Here is a 17,400-nt window from a genome sequence, read left to right on the forward strand (position 1 = left end):
CATCCTCCTGAATATTAACCTTCATCAGGCGATGAAAGGAGATAGAGACAGAGACCCACATTGGAGCACAGGACAGAAATCTCAAGGTCCAAATCAGGACCAGAAGGAGAGAAAGTACGAGCGTGGAACTCAGGACTGCGAGGGGTGCACCCACACACTGAGACAATGGGGATGTTCTACTGGGAACTCACAAAGACCAGCTGGCCTGGGTCTGAAAAAACCTGGGATAAAACCGGATTCGCTGAACATAGCGGACAGTGAGGACTACTGAGAACTCAAGAACAATGGCAATGTGTTTTTGATCCTACTGCACGTACTGGCTTTGTGGGAGCCTAGGGATGCTCACCTTACTAGACCTGATGGAGGTGGGTGGTCCTTGGTCTTCCCACAGGGCAGGGAACCCTGATTGTTCTTTGTGCTGATGAGGGAGGGGGACTTGATTGGGGGAGGGGGAGGGAAATGGGAGGCGGTGGCAGGGAAGAGATGGAGATCTTTAATAAATAAATAAATAAATAAATGAATAAATAAATAAAATGTAAACGAACATTTATAAACAGTTATTTAGGGGATTTGGATGTTGTTCTCTAGACTACTTCCTGCGGATTGGGGTGCTGTTAATCAGGCCTTTCATGGGGTATCCTGTGTGGTAGATCCATCTCAGTCAGAAATCCTGATGCTGTTATGGGTGTTGGATCATCAGGGCCATTGCTTCGAGGGGTCTTGTTTGGTCAAATCATATTAGCTGGTAAGGAATCCACAGCTTTCTATCCTCTGTGGAAACCAAAGCAGAACCTCTTTTCCAAAGCAACATATTCTTAGACCCAAATTTTGAAATCAAAATACCCTTAAAATGTATGTTGGTTTAGCTTAGCAGCCATACAACAAAATGTCTCTCTGTACTTAGCTCATTCACAGTCAAAAAAATTCAAAAAAAAACACAATAATATATGTAATTCAGACTCTCTCTGTATTTTCCATCTTCACGTGGATTATTTTTCTTTAATCTACGAATGTCTGTATTCTGTCTCCTTAAAGACTTTGTCTTTTTAACTGTCTATACTCTTTTTATTCTCTCCCAAGTCTATGTACATTATCCAACAGTGTGACCCATTTAGAGGTCTTTTTTATCTGAATCTGTCTTTATTGCACCATTTTTGATGAGAAGCACTTTTTTCTTTAAATGTTAAGCGGGTGTGGCTAGAACCAACCTCATGGCACTGCCTGTTTGTTCTGCCAGCATGGTGGAAGCATGTTTACTGTCTCTGCAAGCCTTGCACACTGCCCAGCTCCAGGGACTCAGCGGGTCTATATTGTGCCATTAAACAGTTTGTAACACGCTGCTCACAGACCCCATTTAAGTGCAGGACCTCCTGAAAGAGCCAGAGTTTATTCTGAAAGCACAAACCAGGAAGGATCTTATAGAAGCCATGCAATTTTTCTGCTAATTCTGACCCAGAAAGCCTCTTAAAGGAGCCATGACTCAGCAAAGAGAGTCTGTCTGAAAAAAGATGCGGCTATCAAGAAGCTGTGCTTAACTCTGTTCTTTTATGTCTAGAATTCTTTCCCAAGCTCTCTCAGTTTTGATGTGGATGTAGTTGGCCCATGTTGGTGCACCATTTTGTTTTCAGAGATTGCTCCTTTCTTCCCAGCCACCCAGACCCAAAATAATCATACAGAAAAACTATATTATTTACAACACTGCTTGGCCCTACTAGCTTAGGCTTCTTTTTAACTAACTCTCATATGTTAAATTAACCCATTTCTATTATTTTGTATTTTCCCACAAGGGGCTTGTAGTTTACCAGTAAGGTTCTCTGGCATCTGTCTCCTTTGGCAGCTAAATGGCATCTCTGACTCTACCTTCTTTCTCCCACCATTCAGTTTAGTTTTCCCACCTAGCTCTATTCTGCACTGCCACAGGCCAAAGCCGGTGTTTTTCAGAGGACTCCAAAGAGTCCCATGAATGCCTCAGGTACTCACTGGGGCTACTATATGAAAATTCCACCAGAACAGTGGTACTTCACTGTGGTTTATTTTGAGATGGGAATCTTAATACACTGCCCAAGTTGTTCTTGAGCTCCTGAATTCAAGCAACCCTACACCAGTCTCCCAAATAGCTGGGACCACAGAGGTATATACTTCAATGGCTGTACCTTCAGTCATTGAAATCCCTTGTTCAACCTCATAGGGTTAGGTGGTTTGGTGACACATGAAGCCAAAAGCCTGGGTGGTGTATAAATATAAAGCCTCCTTCAACTTTCCTTCCCTCTTGTCTCTTGCACTGAAATCTTGGTTTGGAATCATTGTTCCCCATAGGGGAAGGGGTAAATCTACTGGAGTGAGTGAGCACACAGAGAGCTGAGATTGCATGTCTTTGCTCCTGAACATCAGAAGCTGTGTGTTTCAGAGGGCCTCAGCAACCATTACATCCTGGCCCTTGTAGTTGAAGGGTATGGAAACATTCCTTCACCAGTGGAAGCAGAAGTTCTCAGTTGTTTATTTCCAAAACATCTTTCCGGATCCCTGAAGGTCCTTGTCCTATACAACTGAAAGGTCTCTCGTTATCTTCTAGCGTCTGCACACAAGCCATCCCTTTCTGGGACACTCTTGTGCTCATGTTTTTCCATCTGGTTTCCTCCACACTCCTCCTTATATCCCATCCTGCTAAACCCAGGTTTTATGGTTTAGTATAAATGCTGCCTTCTGAGGTGATCTGTTGCATTCCTACCCCTTCAGAGCAAGGTTTTATAGTCACTGAAATGACTGTAAATGCAGGGTGTCTGGCAGTGATGGAATGGAACTAAAACAGCCTCATGGTAGGGTGAGCTCTGTCATGGGAAGCGCCTCTGAGACAAGGCTATCTTCTGGTGCTTTACCTTGGAACTCTTCTCCAGCCATCGCTGCAGCTCCAGGTGTTTACTTTGACGATCACTGTGACTGAAGAGCTACAGAGAGTAGTGGTTGTGAGGTCCTACTAGGGTGTAGCCTGACCACTAGGGTGCAAAAGAAGCAGGAGAAACCCTAGGCAATACCAAGGAGACACTAGAGGTTTCTCTCTGCCATTTAGAAGTTGTCGGCTCTCGTGGCTGCATTGTGGCTGGCACTGATGGCATATACCATCAATGATGTTGTATTATATCAAGTTTACACATTGCATCAGGTTTTCTAAAAATGAAACCATTATAAATTCTGGCAGTTTTCTGGTGTAATTAAAATGTCCAACAGGAAACCCCTGGGAAACCAGAGGCAGTTTTACTATTTCTAGAGCCGACAGTGGCAGTGTTTCTTGCCAGCTTTCGTATCTTATGACCTATAAATTGCTCTTAATAGCTAATCTGTCATCCTGGCTTCTCACACCAGAAAGCTTGTTTCCTTATTAATCTGTTCATTTGCATCTGCAAAGGACATTTACAAATCCTCCGTTTGAAAACATTGCCGTATAGTGCCGGCCATTATAAATAATTCATCACCTGCGAGAGAAGCTCTTATGCCTAGGTAATAGATCTTTATGACATTATATTATTCTTCCAACCCTAATATAATTTGAGTAAAAATAATTTTTATGAAAGTCCTCTGGCTGCTGGGTTACCATGGAGAACCTGTAACTGTTACTATTAATGATTCTGTAAGCCCAGAATATAGACTCAAACCAACTATTGTATCACACTCAAAAGGTATGCTGTTTATATAGTAACTGTGTAATATTCCTTCAGGCTGAGGTTTAGAGTTCGGGCATTCTGGTTGATCTGACTGTGACTACACCTGACACCAGTCACAGAGCATGGGCAACACGGAAATGCCTTTTGATCCTCACATGCCTCCCCTTTTGTGTAGTCCAGTTAAGTTTCCTCTCCCTATGGCAGTTTGTTCACAGTTCCTCGAAACCCCATCTAGGAAGTGTTTCCCTCCTTAGATTTTAACTTCTTCTGTTTGTTCTTCATTGATTTGTCTACTTTCATCCAAGAAGCACGTGCAGAAGCAGGAAGAGGATGTGAGAGGAGCCATCAGGCTTCAGGGAGGGATTCGAGTTGACTCAGGCTGGAGCCAGGGCAGTGTGTACTCACTCTTATATTACATCTGGCTATGAACAGGGAAGAGTATGGTCTGACTGTCAGCTTCCTGGGGGCACAGGCAAAGACGTAAGTGCGGTGTTGCCAGGTTGATACTTTCTTTAGAACGAAGCCACAGCAGCTGTTTGCAGAAGCACTGAATTCTGAATGGTGTTTTTGCCATGGAGTCGTCGTTGGGTGTTGTCATGGGCATTGACGGAGAAGATGCCTGTAGTTTTTGTCCAAGTGTCTCTGTGAGCACTGAGTGAACATTCTAGGAGCCCGGGCCATGTACTCTTTATGAGAATTATTTTATTATCTCAAGTACAGCTCAGGCTGTAATATACTTATGAAATAAGATGTGCATGTCATTCAAGACACACCCCAGAAGAATGAGATTCACTCTGCAGTTTCTCTCGGCTCATATCTGGATAGCTATTGATTCTCCCTAAGGAGAATCTGTGACTTGGGGAAACCAGGTTGACCTTTGCACCTTAAACTCTCATGGCTATTGAGATTAACTAACACTGATTTAGGGTCCAGTTCTTCTCAAATATGGTTTTCTTATAGAACGGACTAAGGTTTCGTTGTAGAAGCTTGTGTGACTGGCACATGACCAGGCCGCTAAATAGTTTGCTGTCATAGTTGACTCACAGGAGGATGTCTGCTGGAGAGGTAAGTTACTAATTTTTGCTCAGTGGAATATCAGTCAGGGATTGGTGGATTACGTGGTAATAACAACCAATTCCAGAATCTCAGTGGCTTAAAGCGGAGCTTTATTCCTTGTGCCCACTCTGTGTTCATTACAGACCAGCCAGGGCTCTTGTACACACTCGGTGACACATGCGGATCAGTTTAGATGGAACCGTCATAGCAACAGAGGGAAGGATGTGGTGACATGTGCTCTGCTCTCACAAATGCCTCCTGTTTCCCAGGAAACAATCACCTTGATCAGCTGAGGCTGGGTGCACAGCCACCTCCTGTTAGCTTCACACAGTATGGAAGGAGAGAAGACTGCCCTCAGTACTTACACTGTACCAACCACAGTCAGGTGCTGTTTCAGTTAGCATTATTGTCTTTATCTTTCTGGCTCCCCCTCCTGTGTATGGCAGTATGAATGCCCCTGCAGTCGCTACTGGCCATCCATGTAGAGCTTGAATGTACCCAGTGCCAGCGCTGGAGTTGCTGTGTGTGGCCCTTCCCTGCAACGTTATTAGTTGGTATCTTTAGGGATGTCACTACATCACATGCCAGGTTTGACACGATGACAAGAGGAAGTCATATTTGGGAAAAGCCTGGGATTGTCCACACTGGGTACAGACTCATCCCACCTGCTTCCCTAGGCTCAGCTCGCACATCTGCATCCTGCCTTGTGTGAGCTGTTTGCTTCCTGAATTACCCACCCACCTCTCCCCACAAGGGGAGCTCTAATTTATGTATAAATAATTTTTCAACTAAAGGCCTTATTTCAGAATAAAAAATTGAGGAAATAGAGCTCTCACAGTTGCCTCCCATCTGCTTGTCCTTCACTGACACCTTCTGTATGGTGTATATTACAAACGATGAGCCACGGTTGATATATTGTTTATTGAAGTTGACATTTGCAGTGGATTCATTCTGTGCTATAAATGTAAATGTCACATATCTGCCATTGTATCATGCAGAACTCCTTCAGTGCCCTAAAATCTCTGTGCTCCACCTGGTAACTCCCTCCTCACAGGCCCTTGGGACATCTTCACTCTGCAGCTTGCCTGTCCTGGATGGCTGCAGAAAGGAGCCATTTCAGGCTGGCCTCTTCCACCAGTGCGTACCTCTCCAGTTTCCTCTGTGTAGCTTGAAAGACGAACACCTCATACAGCCTCATAAATGCCACATTTTAACCATTAACTGAAATTTTTTGGCTGTGTTGTTTTGTTTGAAGATAAGATCTTGCTGTGTGGATTCTAGCAAATTCAAGCTTTTAATTCTCCTGTTCCAGCCACCTAAGTGCTGGAATCACAGGGATGTGATTTGGGAGGTTGTAGACCGTGAGAAGATGGAGCCTAACCAGGCGAAGTAGGTCCCTGAGGGTGGACCTTAAAGTATGACTGTCTGACTCCACTTCCTGTTTCCTCTCGGCTTCCGGACTCCATATCCAATGTGCCCTCACTGTGATGTTTTCTCTCAGGCCGTATCTCCTTGAACCTTAAGCCAAACCAAATCCTTCCTCCCTTCAGTGCGTGTGTCAGGTTCTTTATTCACAGCAAAGGGACAAGTGACCAAGTCCACCCCTAAATAAAGGGCACTGTAGTACCCTCTGCTGTGGAGGTAATGGTGCTGCCTGCCATCAGGAGTCCAGATGCTTCTGCTGTCTTTTTAGGTGTGGTGACAGAGCTTTGGGTGTTGTTTCTTGATTGTCTTTGCCATGTTTCTGAAATGATGAAACTCAAGTCTGGTGCAGTAGGAAGAGAAACTAAGATATATACAAGTGTAAGAATCTTCTAGCGCCAGTCCCTTACCTGGGCTGTCCAAGCGCTTACAGGGGAGGACCCCAGGCCCATCAGTGCACTTTAGTGCACATTGCCTCTCAGTCCGACGTGCACATCTCTCTCTATGCCTGAACCCAGAGCCACATGTTTCTATGTTCCTTGGTTGGGTTGAGGGTATTTAAGGAAGGACCCCTGTTTAGGAGCACTGAGCTGGCAGGGAATACATCATACACGTGGATTTGGGTAGTAAGAGGGAAAAATCAATATTTCTGCTACTAGCTGCAAATACAATCCCCATTTGCTGGAGTACATACAATTAATCAATTGACGATCATACAGAATATTCCTTAGGTAACAATGTAAAATATAACCCTATGAAAGGTATTCACACAGTAAGGGAAACACGTGCCTGATGGGAGGAAAAGGTGCGTATCCTTGAACCTTGTTTAATGGTCATGCCGTCATCAGTCTGTTCTTATTTGGATAGCTTGTCTTATTTCATTTCTCAAACTCAAAGCCCTTGAAAATGGGTTGATGTGTGAAGTAATTTCTGGCTCTGGATCAGGCCTCACGAAACTTGGCAGGGTGGTGGGGTGACCGGCCCCAGTGCCTCAGCTTGCATTTGGGAGCTGTGCTTTGACAAGAAAAGGTCTCCTTTCTATCTTTGTAGAAAGAGAGGTTCATTGTGTTCTTCTGCCCTGATAGTTTGCTAGTGATGCTTTCTGTGTGCATCTTAGTGCTCAGTACAGATGTTCCCAGATGTGTCCCCTGTGGGAAGCAGCTGCTGCTTTTCTGGCACAGAAACCTCAGCAAGATCAATATACAAAGGCAGCATGAACCTCAGTGCAAACATAGGGTCTGTGTGCAGCAGGCCTGGGGTTCCCAGTCGACAGGGGACCTTCGCATCTTCTCCAGGAGTCTGAACAAAGACTAGTGGATAATTTCAAACACACTTAGCTGATAAATGCCATCACATGTTATTTGCCCAGGGGTGGTGAAACACTAGGTTTTATTTCCTGGGAAACTGATAGGAATACAGATGTTCAGTCATGATCACCGGTGTTTTCAGCAACTGCTTCTAGTGGCTGCCTGGTAAGAGCCCAGCTCACGTGACTTGAGGTTGTCAGCACGCACACACCTTTGCTGAGCTTACAGAGCACTGCACCTTTACTGTGGTGCTATCAGGCATTGTCCTAGTGAATGCCACGTGTGTATAGTGTTGTTATTAGCACCATTCTATAAATACAGAAGAAGTGAGATGATCTGCTGCTCAACCCTGTTCCGTCTGGTCCTGTGCTGAGCCTGTCCCGGCTTCAGAAGCTATGATGCATACTCTGTCATTACACAGTTCTTCCCAGAGATGTGAGGGGCAAGATACTGCCTTCAAGAGTCTGCCTCTGCAGAGCTAAGGGGAGGATAGCAGAAAAGAGCTGATGCCCCGTTCTTCTCCACACACCCTGGGAGGGAGGTGCATGGTCTCACACTCACAGAGCTTCAGTGAGGCAGCTCCTGTCTCTTCCTGCCATTTGGAGAAGTGAAGACTCAGAAGCACAAGCTCTCTGAACTGTCATTTGGAGTTGTCATAAACCAGAAGTTTCCAAGCACAGTGAGACCTGGGGTGCTGTGCCTGCCCGAGTCGTATAAATCTTTCCGCAACACTGTTTGAAGGCTCATTGCCTCCAACCAGATCGCTAGTGAAGCTAGCTAGTAAATTATTTATGGCTTACACATTTGACAGGGGCTCGGGGCTACATTTGAAACACTCAGCTCCTGGCTTGTTGCTGTGGAAGTAGAAATGGCTGTCTGGAAACCAAGGCTCCACGCTGTTCAGTTGTTGCACATCCCAGAGGTAGGGCACCCAAATAGCTGAGCTCCTAGAGGTAAGATCTGGTCCTTAGCTGCCTGGCTTCCCAGAGAAGGGCCTGTGTATCCTACCAAAAGGACATCAGGTTGTAGTCTGGACTGTGGCCTCCCTCGTGAGGTTTAGATGGGAAAGAAGCTGTGCAGAGGGCAGGAGAGGAAAGACCCTGAGGCCAAGACCTACAGCAAATGATCAGAGAGTGAAACAGCCCCACTGGCCGGCCTTACAGACCAGGCAGCAATGGCACACACCTTTAATCCCAGAGATGATTATAAAACGGGAGGAGACAGCTCTCAGACAGTCTCATTCTGAGATTCCTGGAGGCACGATCGCAATTTCAGACTGACGTAGAGGTAAGAGCCAGTGGATGGCTGTTTTACTTTTCTGACCTTCAGCTTGAACCCCAATTTCTCTTTCTGAGTTTTTATTAATCATGCTTCAATGGCACAGTAGGCCAACCTGGCACCCCACCTTCTGTCCCCACGAGGCTCAGAGTGGGGCCTGAGACCAACACTGTCTTAGTGGCATGTTGCCTTGTGACATCATTGCTGCCTCAGCCAGGCTGACTGATACAGCAACATAATATCCCTAGAGTTGTATCTATCTCACTATTCAGACAAGAACCAAGAAAGAAAATTTATAGGTGTTTATTTCCTCTCTGATTTCTAAATCTTTTTGTAGAAACATGTGTATTGATAAAAGCAACTTAATATAGTTTGCCTTGCAAGCATACCATTCAGAAACACTGTGCAAATGGGCTCAGCCGCTTTAGCAAAAACTACTACTTCACAAAGCAAAGCAAACAGGGAAAGCACATCACTCATGTCTATGCGATATCAATGAAAGTCCCCAGAAGGGCCCAGAATACATCTGAGAAAGGAAGGCACAGCACTGCCTCATTGGTGCTCCCGAGCTGGAGGCCACTTTGTTCTCCCAGGGTCACATGTTCATGTTATGGAGGTGGAAGCAGCATGAAGAAAGGGACCACATGCCAAATGGCCACTGACATGTAATGAAGGAGAGGAAGGGAGGCAAGCTTTCAAGTTTCAGAATAAAGGGAAGGGACAGCCTAGCATAACTTCCCTTTTATATTCTTACACAAAGGTCTTTAAAAGCGAACACTGGAGTCTGAGACTGTATGCACTTGGTAGGGGGCTGGAAAGCGTGTGGCTGCTTCTTTGATTCTTTGGTTTTCTGTTTGTTTTGTACCTCTGTGTAGTTCTGTACTGCCATAGAGTCATTTTCACTAAGACCTCTCAATTTTAATCTTTATTATTTTTTCCATGCTTGTGTGTGCTATTGGCAAGTGTCTACTGCCACGCTCTGCCACCAGTCCCATCAAGACCTTGAAGACAGACAGATTTGATAGAGATGACTGGTGTGCAGTGTGTTGGGTCCTGGCAGGTAGCCCTTCTCTGTGCTGAGAGGCTGCAGCTCAGAGACTCCAGAGGTAAAGGAAAACTGGAGCTCCATATGAGCCGGAGGAGCATGGCCAGTCCAGTGGGGACTGTCCGGTTCGGAGGTGTTAGCTGGGTCCCACCCAGAGTTCTTTGGTTCTGATCCTGGTATAAACCACAAGTCACTTGAGGGAGCAGGATAAGAGAACAGAGGATCCTGCACCCACATATTATAAGTCATGGTGGAAAGTATCCCCCTCATTGGCTTAAAGAGAGAGACACACAGGGGCACAGAGCTGCTCTAGGGACAGCCACGTGTGGGTCTTGTAGCATCTTATGCTAAGGGAACAGCGCCTGCTGCTGTCCACCAGTGCTCTGTGCTTGTCATGAGATTTGGGCATTCTATATTCTCTTCCATCGTAGAAGCTGGTGGGTACTCACAGGGACTGTTGGAATTCCAGTAGGTCTCCAGACGAAAACTACATGGAACACCACCTGTTTCTGTGAGATCAGCTCCAGCACACCCCTGCTTACATGACCATTGTCTTCTGTTAGTGACTTGCTGTGGGATGTGCTTTTTGTCAGTACTAATGGGCCTGTAGTCTCCTGATAGAAACACCGCTGGAAGATCATTCCAGACAACCTTCATTTTATCTGCTGAAACAAACCCAAACCATTATCTGTTGTTTTCTCATTTCCCTGCCTTGTCCTTCCTCTCCAGGCAGCTTCGTCAGCCCTGAGCAGTCTAGGCCATGTGTACACAGCCATTGGAGACTATCCCAATGCTCTGGCTAGTCACAAACAGTGCGTTCTTCTTGCCAAACAGTCCAAAGATGAACTTTCTGAAGCCCGAGAACTCGGCAACATGGGAGCTGTGTACATCGCTATGGGCGACTTTGAAAATGCTGTGCAGTGCCATGAACAGCACCTGCGGATAGCCAAGGACCTGGGGAGCAAGCGGGAAGAGGCCCGTGCCTACAGCAACTTGGGCAGTGCCTACCACTACCGGAGGAACTTTGACAAGGCCATGTCCTACCACAACTGTGTGCTGGAGCTGGCACGGGAGCTGATGGAGAAGTCCATTGAGATGCGGGCCTATGCCGGTTTGGGCCACGCTGCCAGGTGCATGCAGGACTTGGAGAGGGCCAAACAGTATCATGAGCAGCAGCTGGGTATTGCTGAGGACCTCAAGGACCGGGCTGCGGAGGGCCGCGCATCTTCCAATCTGGGTAAGAGCCTCCCTTTGTTTTGTGACCCTGGGCTAGGCTGGAGGTGGTTGGAGTAGCTGTTGTCTTTTTCAGGCGCTTGTGTGTTTTGTTCAAAAAAATTCCTTCCATATCTCTCCTTCAGCCATACCGCCTGAGCCTACCTACTGTAAATCATGTCATCTCTTTTGTGCTCTGAGAATTAAAACCTTGCAGTGCTGGGAGACAAAACCCCACCCTTTAGCCTATTTGGAGAGAAGAGTTAGTGCCTCTTTCTAACAGAGAGGAGCATGGAGGTGGTAGGGAGCTATGTGTGGTTTAAGGGCCTGAGGAAAATATATCAGCGATGACTTTACTTGGTGAATTTACCCACAGTGTATCTTTTGCCACAAAATTATGTGTATTAAAAATAATATTGAGTTTTGGTATAAATGCAATATCATTTTGTGGAAGACCATAGGGAAGATGTACTTGCAGTTGGTTTGCTGTTTGGTTACAGTCAAGACAATATAACGGGACTGGTAGAAGCCCGTGGACAACTGGAAAGCAGGTGCTTTGGTTGAAGTTGCTGGCCTCTGAGAGAAGGCTCAGGTGTGTTTGGAAGTGTAAGTTGACTTCCTTGCTGAGCCAGAGCTTCTGGCCATTTGTGAGCTCTGGAGGATTGGATGTGGAGAGGATAAGAAGGCAACCTCACTGGTATCTGCCTGGGCTTCAGATACTGCTGGCCGTGGTTGCAGCAAATCCTTTCCTTACGTGAACTGTCACTCAGATGTCTCCAGCCCACTGACGCCATACTAGCGCTTTTCTTCCCTTCCCTCAGCCTCTGTTGCTTTTAACTATATTTGTGCCATAAAGGCCTGCAGGTTCTTAGGTGGCTCTGAAGATGACCTTGAGACCAGAAGGGGAGTCTAGGTTTGCAGAACTCTTCAGCCATTTGACACGAGGACATGAGGTTGCATCTACTAAATTCACACTTGAGAGCTGTGCCACTGAGTCACATACACACCCAGTCCCAGATTTTAGTTGGGGTTGCATTCATAGCTTTCCTTGTCCTGTGAGTCCCGGTTCATCCTGTCTGGAAGAACCAAAGTGATCAGTTCTCAGCTCTCTGTGTTCATTCTAACAAATACTGGTGTTTATTGACGGCTTACTATGTGGTTAATCCTGTGTCATTTATTTAAGGGGTATCAACACCCCAAAAGCCTTGTTCCTTTGAAGAGCTAATAGTACAATAAATCGGGAAAACATTGCACGCAGGGAACAGGGGTTTATCTACTTGCTGTTTCGGCTCTGCTCTCCTCGTGTTTTTCAGTCCAGTCTCTAGAGATTACGTCATGCATTCTCCTCGTGGCTGAGTGGGGAGCACATTCTATACCCCTTCCTCATATGTAGCTGTTTTTCTAGATCATTTTGGTTGAAAATTTATCAATTTTCTTAACTTTTTTTTTTTTTAGAGAAGATCTTGTTTTTGCCTCTGTTAGTGCTGTGAGTACGTGTGTTGGCTATTCCTTTGTTTCTGCTTGTGTCTTGTGTAACTTTATCCCCTCTCCTGAATTCTATTTCAGCTACCAAATGTCATGCCTTAGACGACTGACTTTCAGTGCAGTCGTGCAAAGGTCCTGCGTTTCCTTTGAACAGTGCTTTACCCACCACATACTTTCTGTGTTGTTTTCACTTTCATTGAATTTAAATAATATTATAAGATAATTTATGATTTTTATTTGGTCTGTTTGCTTAATGTTAAGCTCCTTGGGGTCTGGGGTAGGGCTTAGTGGTAGAACATTTGCTTAGTATATATGAGGCCTAAGGTTCAATCCTTAGCACTATACAGGAAAAAAATCAATAATCAAAACATTGGGCTGGAGAGATGGCTCAGTGGGTGAGTGTTTGCTGGGCAAGCATGAGGACTTGAGTTTTTTTGTGGTTATGCAAGCCTGTAACCCTAGAGCTAGGGGGAGGGAATGGCGAAGAGAGGCAGGTCCTAGGGCCTTGATGTACTCAGAGTCAATGGCAGAACTGCGGGGCAGGGTGTGTCTGACAGACACCCGGATTGGTCTCTGAATCACCAATGTACAATTAGAGATGACAGGAGACTTTGTGCATTCTTGTGTGTACGTGATGTGCATGCATGTGTGCATATGTGTGGATGCTCACGTATACAGACAGTTTGTGCTCATTGTACCAAAATACATAAAGGTAACTCAAGAAAAGAGAAAGGGTGTTTCATGGTCAGGAAGGTGTAGATGATTTCCTGCGGCGGGGAGGGGGTGGCGGTGGCGTAGGAGAGAAGGAACAAACGAACCCTAAGTGAGCATTAGCCTGTGGGAGATCCTCGGAGTACAGTGTGCCACGGAATTAAAGAGACAAACACATCCACGGCGACCGGCAGAGATTTCTTCTAAATGGGCACTTCTCTCTCCCTTTCTTCTTTTGTCCCCGCAAGACAGGGTTTCTCTGTGTATCCCTGGTTGTCCTAGAACTAGCTGTATGTACCAGGCTGGCCTCGGTCTCGGAGATCTGCCTGTCTCTGCCTCCCAAGTGTAAGTGGACATTCTTAATAGTTAATAAATACATATTTTAAAATTTCAATGACACTAATGAGCTGAACAGCTTGGCCTGGTGACACTCTGAGTGTCATTCCTTTGGAAGCCCTATAGTCTCTGACCACAGAAAAGTGAACCCTAAATTTAATGACAATACAGTATCTAGGAAACTCCTCAAGTTTTCACCTTTTTTGTGTCTGGTACAAACTCCTGTGTGTAGGGTGCCCGCCTGTATGTACTCATGTGAAGCCAGGGAACACTGGTGTCCTGCTCTGTCACGCTCTGCCTTGTTCCCTTCAGACAGAGTCTCTCACTGAGTCTAGAACCTGCCATCCCATGTCTGGCTGGTGATGACCATGTTTATATGTTTGTGGTGAAGGGTGCCAATTAAGCTCTGCCCACAGGGCAGAGGCCAGCTGAGTACCCAGCATGGGACTGTCAGGGTTTTTATCACGGGCTCTGTGGACAGAATCAATTCTCCTGAGCAGTGGCAAATGACACCAGTCAGAAAGGCTTATCAGCCGTGGTACCCACTTGTTACTGACTGAACCTTGCTCACGTAGTTACAGCTGGTCACATCACGGAGGACCTCACTTTCTACCAAAGTCCTCAAGATTGAGCACACTGGCAGCAGAGCCACCAGATGCCTCCCCAGCTGACAGGCGAGCATTATGCTCCCAGGGGCAAGCGTTCCAGCTGTGCCCAGAAACGTAAACCTCTCGCAGACAAGCCTAGTTGTTTCCCACAGAAGTGAACATTAAGATACATTTTTTAGCTTTAGAATTTTTATTTGGTTCATTAACATTTCAGCTTTTAGCACTAAGATTTTCTGTGTGTTTGTGGGTTTTGTTTCCCGTTACGTAGCCCAGTCTAGATGTATGGCCTGTGTCTTAAAGCCTTGGCAGCTAAGTCCGTGGGGTCATCTTGGGGTTAGACCCTTTAGTGGTTTTTAGTTTGGTGGATATCCTCAGACTGTGAGATTTAAAGTGTGTAAGTTACTGGTTTTAGTGTAGTCCGGGTTGTTTGTTAGTTGCCTGTCGCTTTCAGCCTCACCACACTCTGTGTGCAGCCACATGGGCATGTATCTCACATTGCGGGAGAGATTTGCGGAGAAACGGCTTTCTCTATCTCCATCACATCAGTGTGTCGCTCTCGCTTTCCCAGACAGTTGATTTGAATGAACTCAACCTCCTCCTATGGGCAGGGGGCAGGGGGCAGGGGGCAGGGGAAACCTTTCTTTGCAACCTTTAACTTACAGGCTTTCTTAGTTAGGGTTTCTGTTGCTGTGATCAACACCATGACCAAAGCAACTTGGGGAGGAAGGGCATTACCTCATCTTACAGCCTGTGGTCCATCAGCCAGGGAAACCGGGACAGGAACCTGTAGGAACCCATAGGGAGGAACTGAAGCAGAGGCCATGAAGGAGTGGTGTTTGCTGGCTTGCTTCTGCTTTATTTAATGCTTTATTTAAAAATAATACCAGCAGTTTTTGGTATGCCCCTCCCCACTCCTGAGGTTATCTACAGAAGTTTGGGCTCAGAGAAGCTCCTGTCTCACTGCTGGAAGCCCCACTTATTTTTAATCTCAACAATTTAACTTTTGCCCTTCCCCCTCCCCAGGGATCAACAGGGATCTTCTCAGGTAGAGCTGAGAAGCCTTTTGAGGTTGCAGACTGGGGCCACATTGAAGCTGCTGAAGTCCCCATGGCTGTTCTGAGCCGGACACTGTCCTTTCTCCTGGCTGATGTTTGTACAGATTGATTCCAGTTACAGCAGTGGTGGGTGCTTTTGTGGAAAAAAAAAAACTTATCACAAAAGGGAATAAATTGGGAAAGGACACCTGTCTCTGCCCCATACCTGGAGTCAGCTATAATTTAGTGGTTTGGTAGAACCTTCCAGACCCCTTACCCTATGCATAGACTCATACATCTGTGGGCGTGGGCTCACATGTGGAATGGAGTCACTATACACCTCCCCAGAACCTGCTTCTTCTCCCAGCCTCGCAGTCTCCAGTGTGTTTGAGGCACCCTTCCCTCGCATTGTTTCTGACCCCGGCTCTCTGCACACTGCTTCCAACTCTATCCTGTCTTTCCTTGCTGCCCTTTCCTGTGTTCAGGTGCCTAGTGAGTGAATCTCATCTCACGCTGATGCTCAATATCACTGAATCCAAACATGAAATTTGGCTTTCTAATACTGGCCGTTTGGGCTTTTCTGAACTGTTGTGGACAGCTCGCCTTGTAGCCCTGTATCTCAGTACCTGAGGCTGCTGACTCTAAATGCTGAACTTGGTACTTCCACAATGCGGATGTATTCTCCCACAGTCCAGTTGTTGATACTGGAATCAGTTTCACTGGGTAAAGGCAAGTCCATCTGCGGTGGCCCGGGGGTCTGTTTCTTTGCCTTTCCCTCCTTCTGTGGGCACCTTCCTGTCTACCTATAGCACACCAGCCATTACAACGTCTGCTTCTGATACATGTTGTCCTGCCCCAAGCCACCAGCTTCTTCTAGTAGGGACAGCCAGGCCTCTGTCAGGCCTGTTTAGTAGATCAGTGTAACCCCTCCCCCTACATGTAAGCCTTCCAGGGAAGGAGTGTGGGGGACACTGTCCAGCCTAGCACCCCATCCTGACTTAAGCACACTAGTGTCTTTCCCATGTCCTTTGCTCCAGCCGACTGTCCATCTAAGCTGCTCCGTAACTGTTCACTTCCTAGTTCTCTGCGCCCCCAACCCCCGCCGCTGCAACCCTGTGTGTTGTGTAAGAACCCGCCAGCCAATCATCCATCTTCTGCCATCCGCATCATCCATTCCCCTCTGCTCTCTGCAGCAGTGTTAGTAGGCTCATCTTCGTTTTAGAACTTGAGTCATGGACAGCTGTGAATTGCCATGTGGGTGCTGAGATTTGAACCAGGGGCCTCTGGAAGAGCACCCAGTGCTCTTACCCACCAAGCCTCCTCTCCAGCCCATGGCTTATCCTCTTAAAGCTCCACTTGTTGGCTGCAGTGGAGCTTTAAGCCACACAATAGCCAGTCCTGATGATGGACACATCCAGTCTTTTGTCTTTATTCCTCCCACTTCTTCTGAAAACTCCATACCTACCATGTGCCCTTCTGACCTCACCATTTTCCACCTTGGCAATGCTTTCCTATTGTTTTTTGTTTGTTTTTCCTCCAGCTGTCTCCTCCTGCTTGTCTGCAGTTCACCCATCACTTCAGTATTATCCCAAATTCCATTCACTATGTGTAGCTTCTCTTTATAGTAAGAGATTTCCTTTGTGTGAGCCCAATAGTATTTAAACACTGTCTCTTGCCCTGTTGGATTCAGATGTAATCATTGCTGTGTGTTTACTAATATAGACATAGTTACCTCTGAGGCATTGGAGTTCATGGCCAGTAGGAGCTGCCTTGTGCTTTGTGGTCTGTGTTAATACCTTGCACAGAGTAGGTTCTCAGTACATTTGGCTAATGTCTTTGTGATGCCTATGTTAACATTGTGGCTAATGTCAGGGTTTCTATTGCTGTGAATAGACACCATGACCATGGCAACTCTCATTAAAAGAGAGAATTGGAATGGCTTGCTTACAGTTTAGAGGTTCATTCAGTCCATTATCATCATGAAGGGACAAGGGAGCATGTGGGCAGACGGTGCTGAAGAAGGAGCTGAGAGTGGAGAGGGAGCCACAGCTCCCACAGGCAACAGGAAGTGAGTAGTCTGTTCCCCTGGGTGTGACTTAAACATATGTGAGACCTCAAAGCTCTGCCTCCACAGTGAAACACTTCCTCCAGCAAGACCACACCTACTCCAGCAAGACCACACCTACTCCAGCAAGACCACACCTACTCCAGCAAGACCACACCTACTCCAGAAAGACCACACCTACT

At 46.3% G+C, this 17,400-nt stretch overlaps 1 protein-coding gene across 2 annotated transcripts in view; it reads left to right on the top strand.

The window, feature by feature from the left end:
* The window catches only part of Ttc28 (tetratricopeptide repeat domain 28), a 511,718-nt gene that overhangs the window by 382,877 nt on the left and 111,441 nt on the right, over positions 1–17,400 (top strand). For both annotated transcript variants that reach the window (XM_026783808.1, XM_013349096.2), the window contains one exon: positions 10,497–11,004. In XM_026783808.1, the coding sequence (XP_026639609.1) occupies positions 10,497–11,004 (508 nt within the window). The remainder of the gene's footprint in view (positions 1–10,496; positions 11,005–17,400) is intronic.

This window comes from Microtus ochrogaster, chromosome 2 (genome assembly GCF_000317375.1).
Source record: "Microtus ochrogaster isolate Prairie Vole_2 chromosome 2, MicOch1.0, whole genome shotgun sequence".
Classification (NCBI taxonomy): Eukaryota; Metazoa; Chordata; class Mammalia; order Rodentia; family Cricetidae; genus Microtus; species Microtus ochrogaster.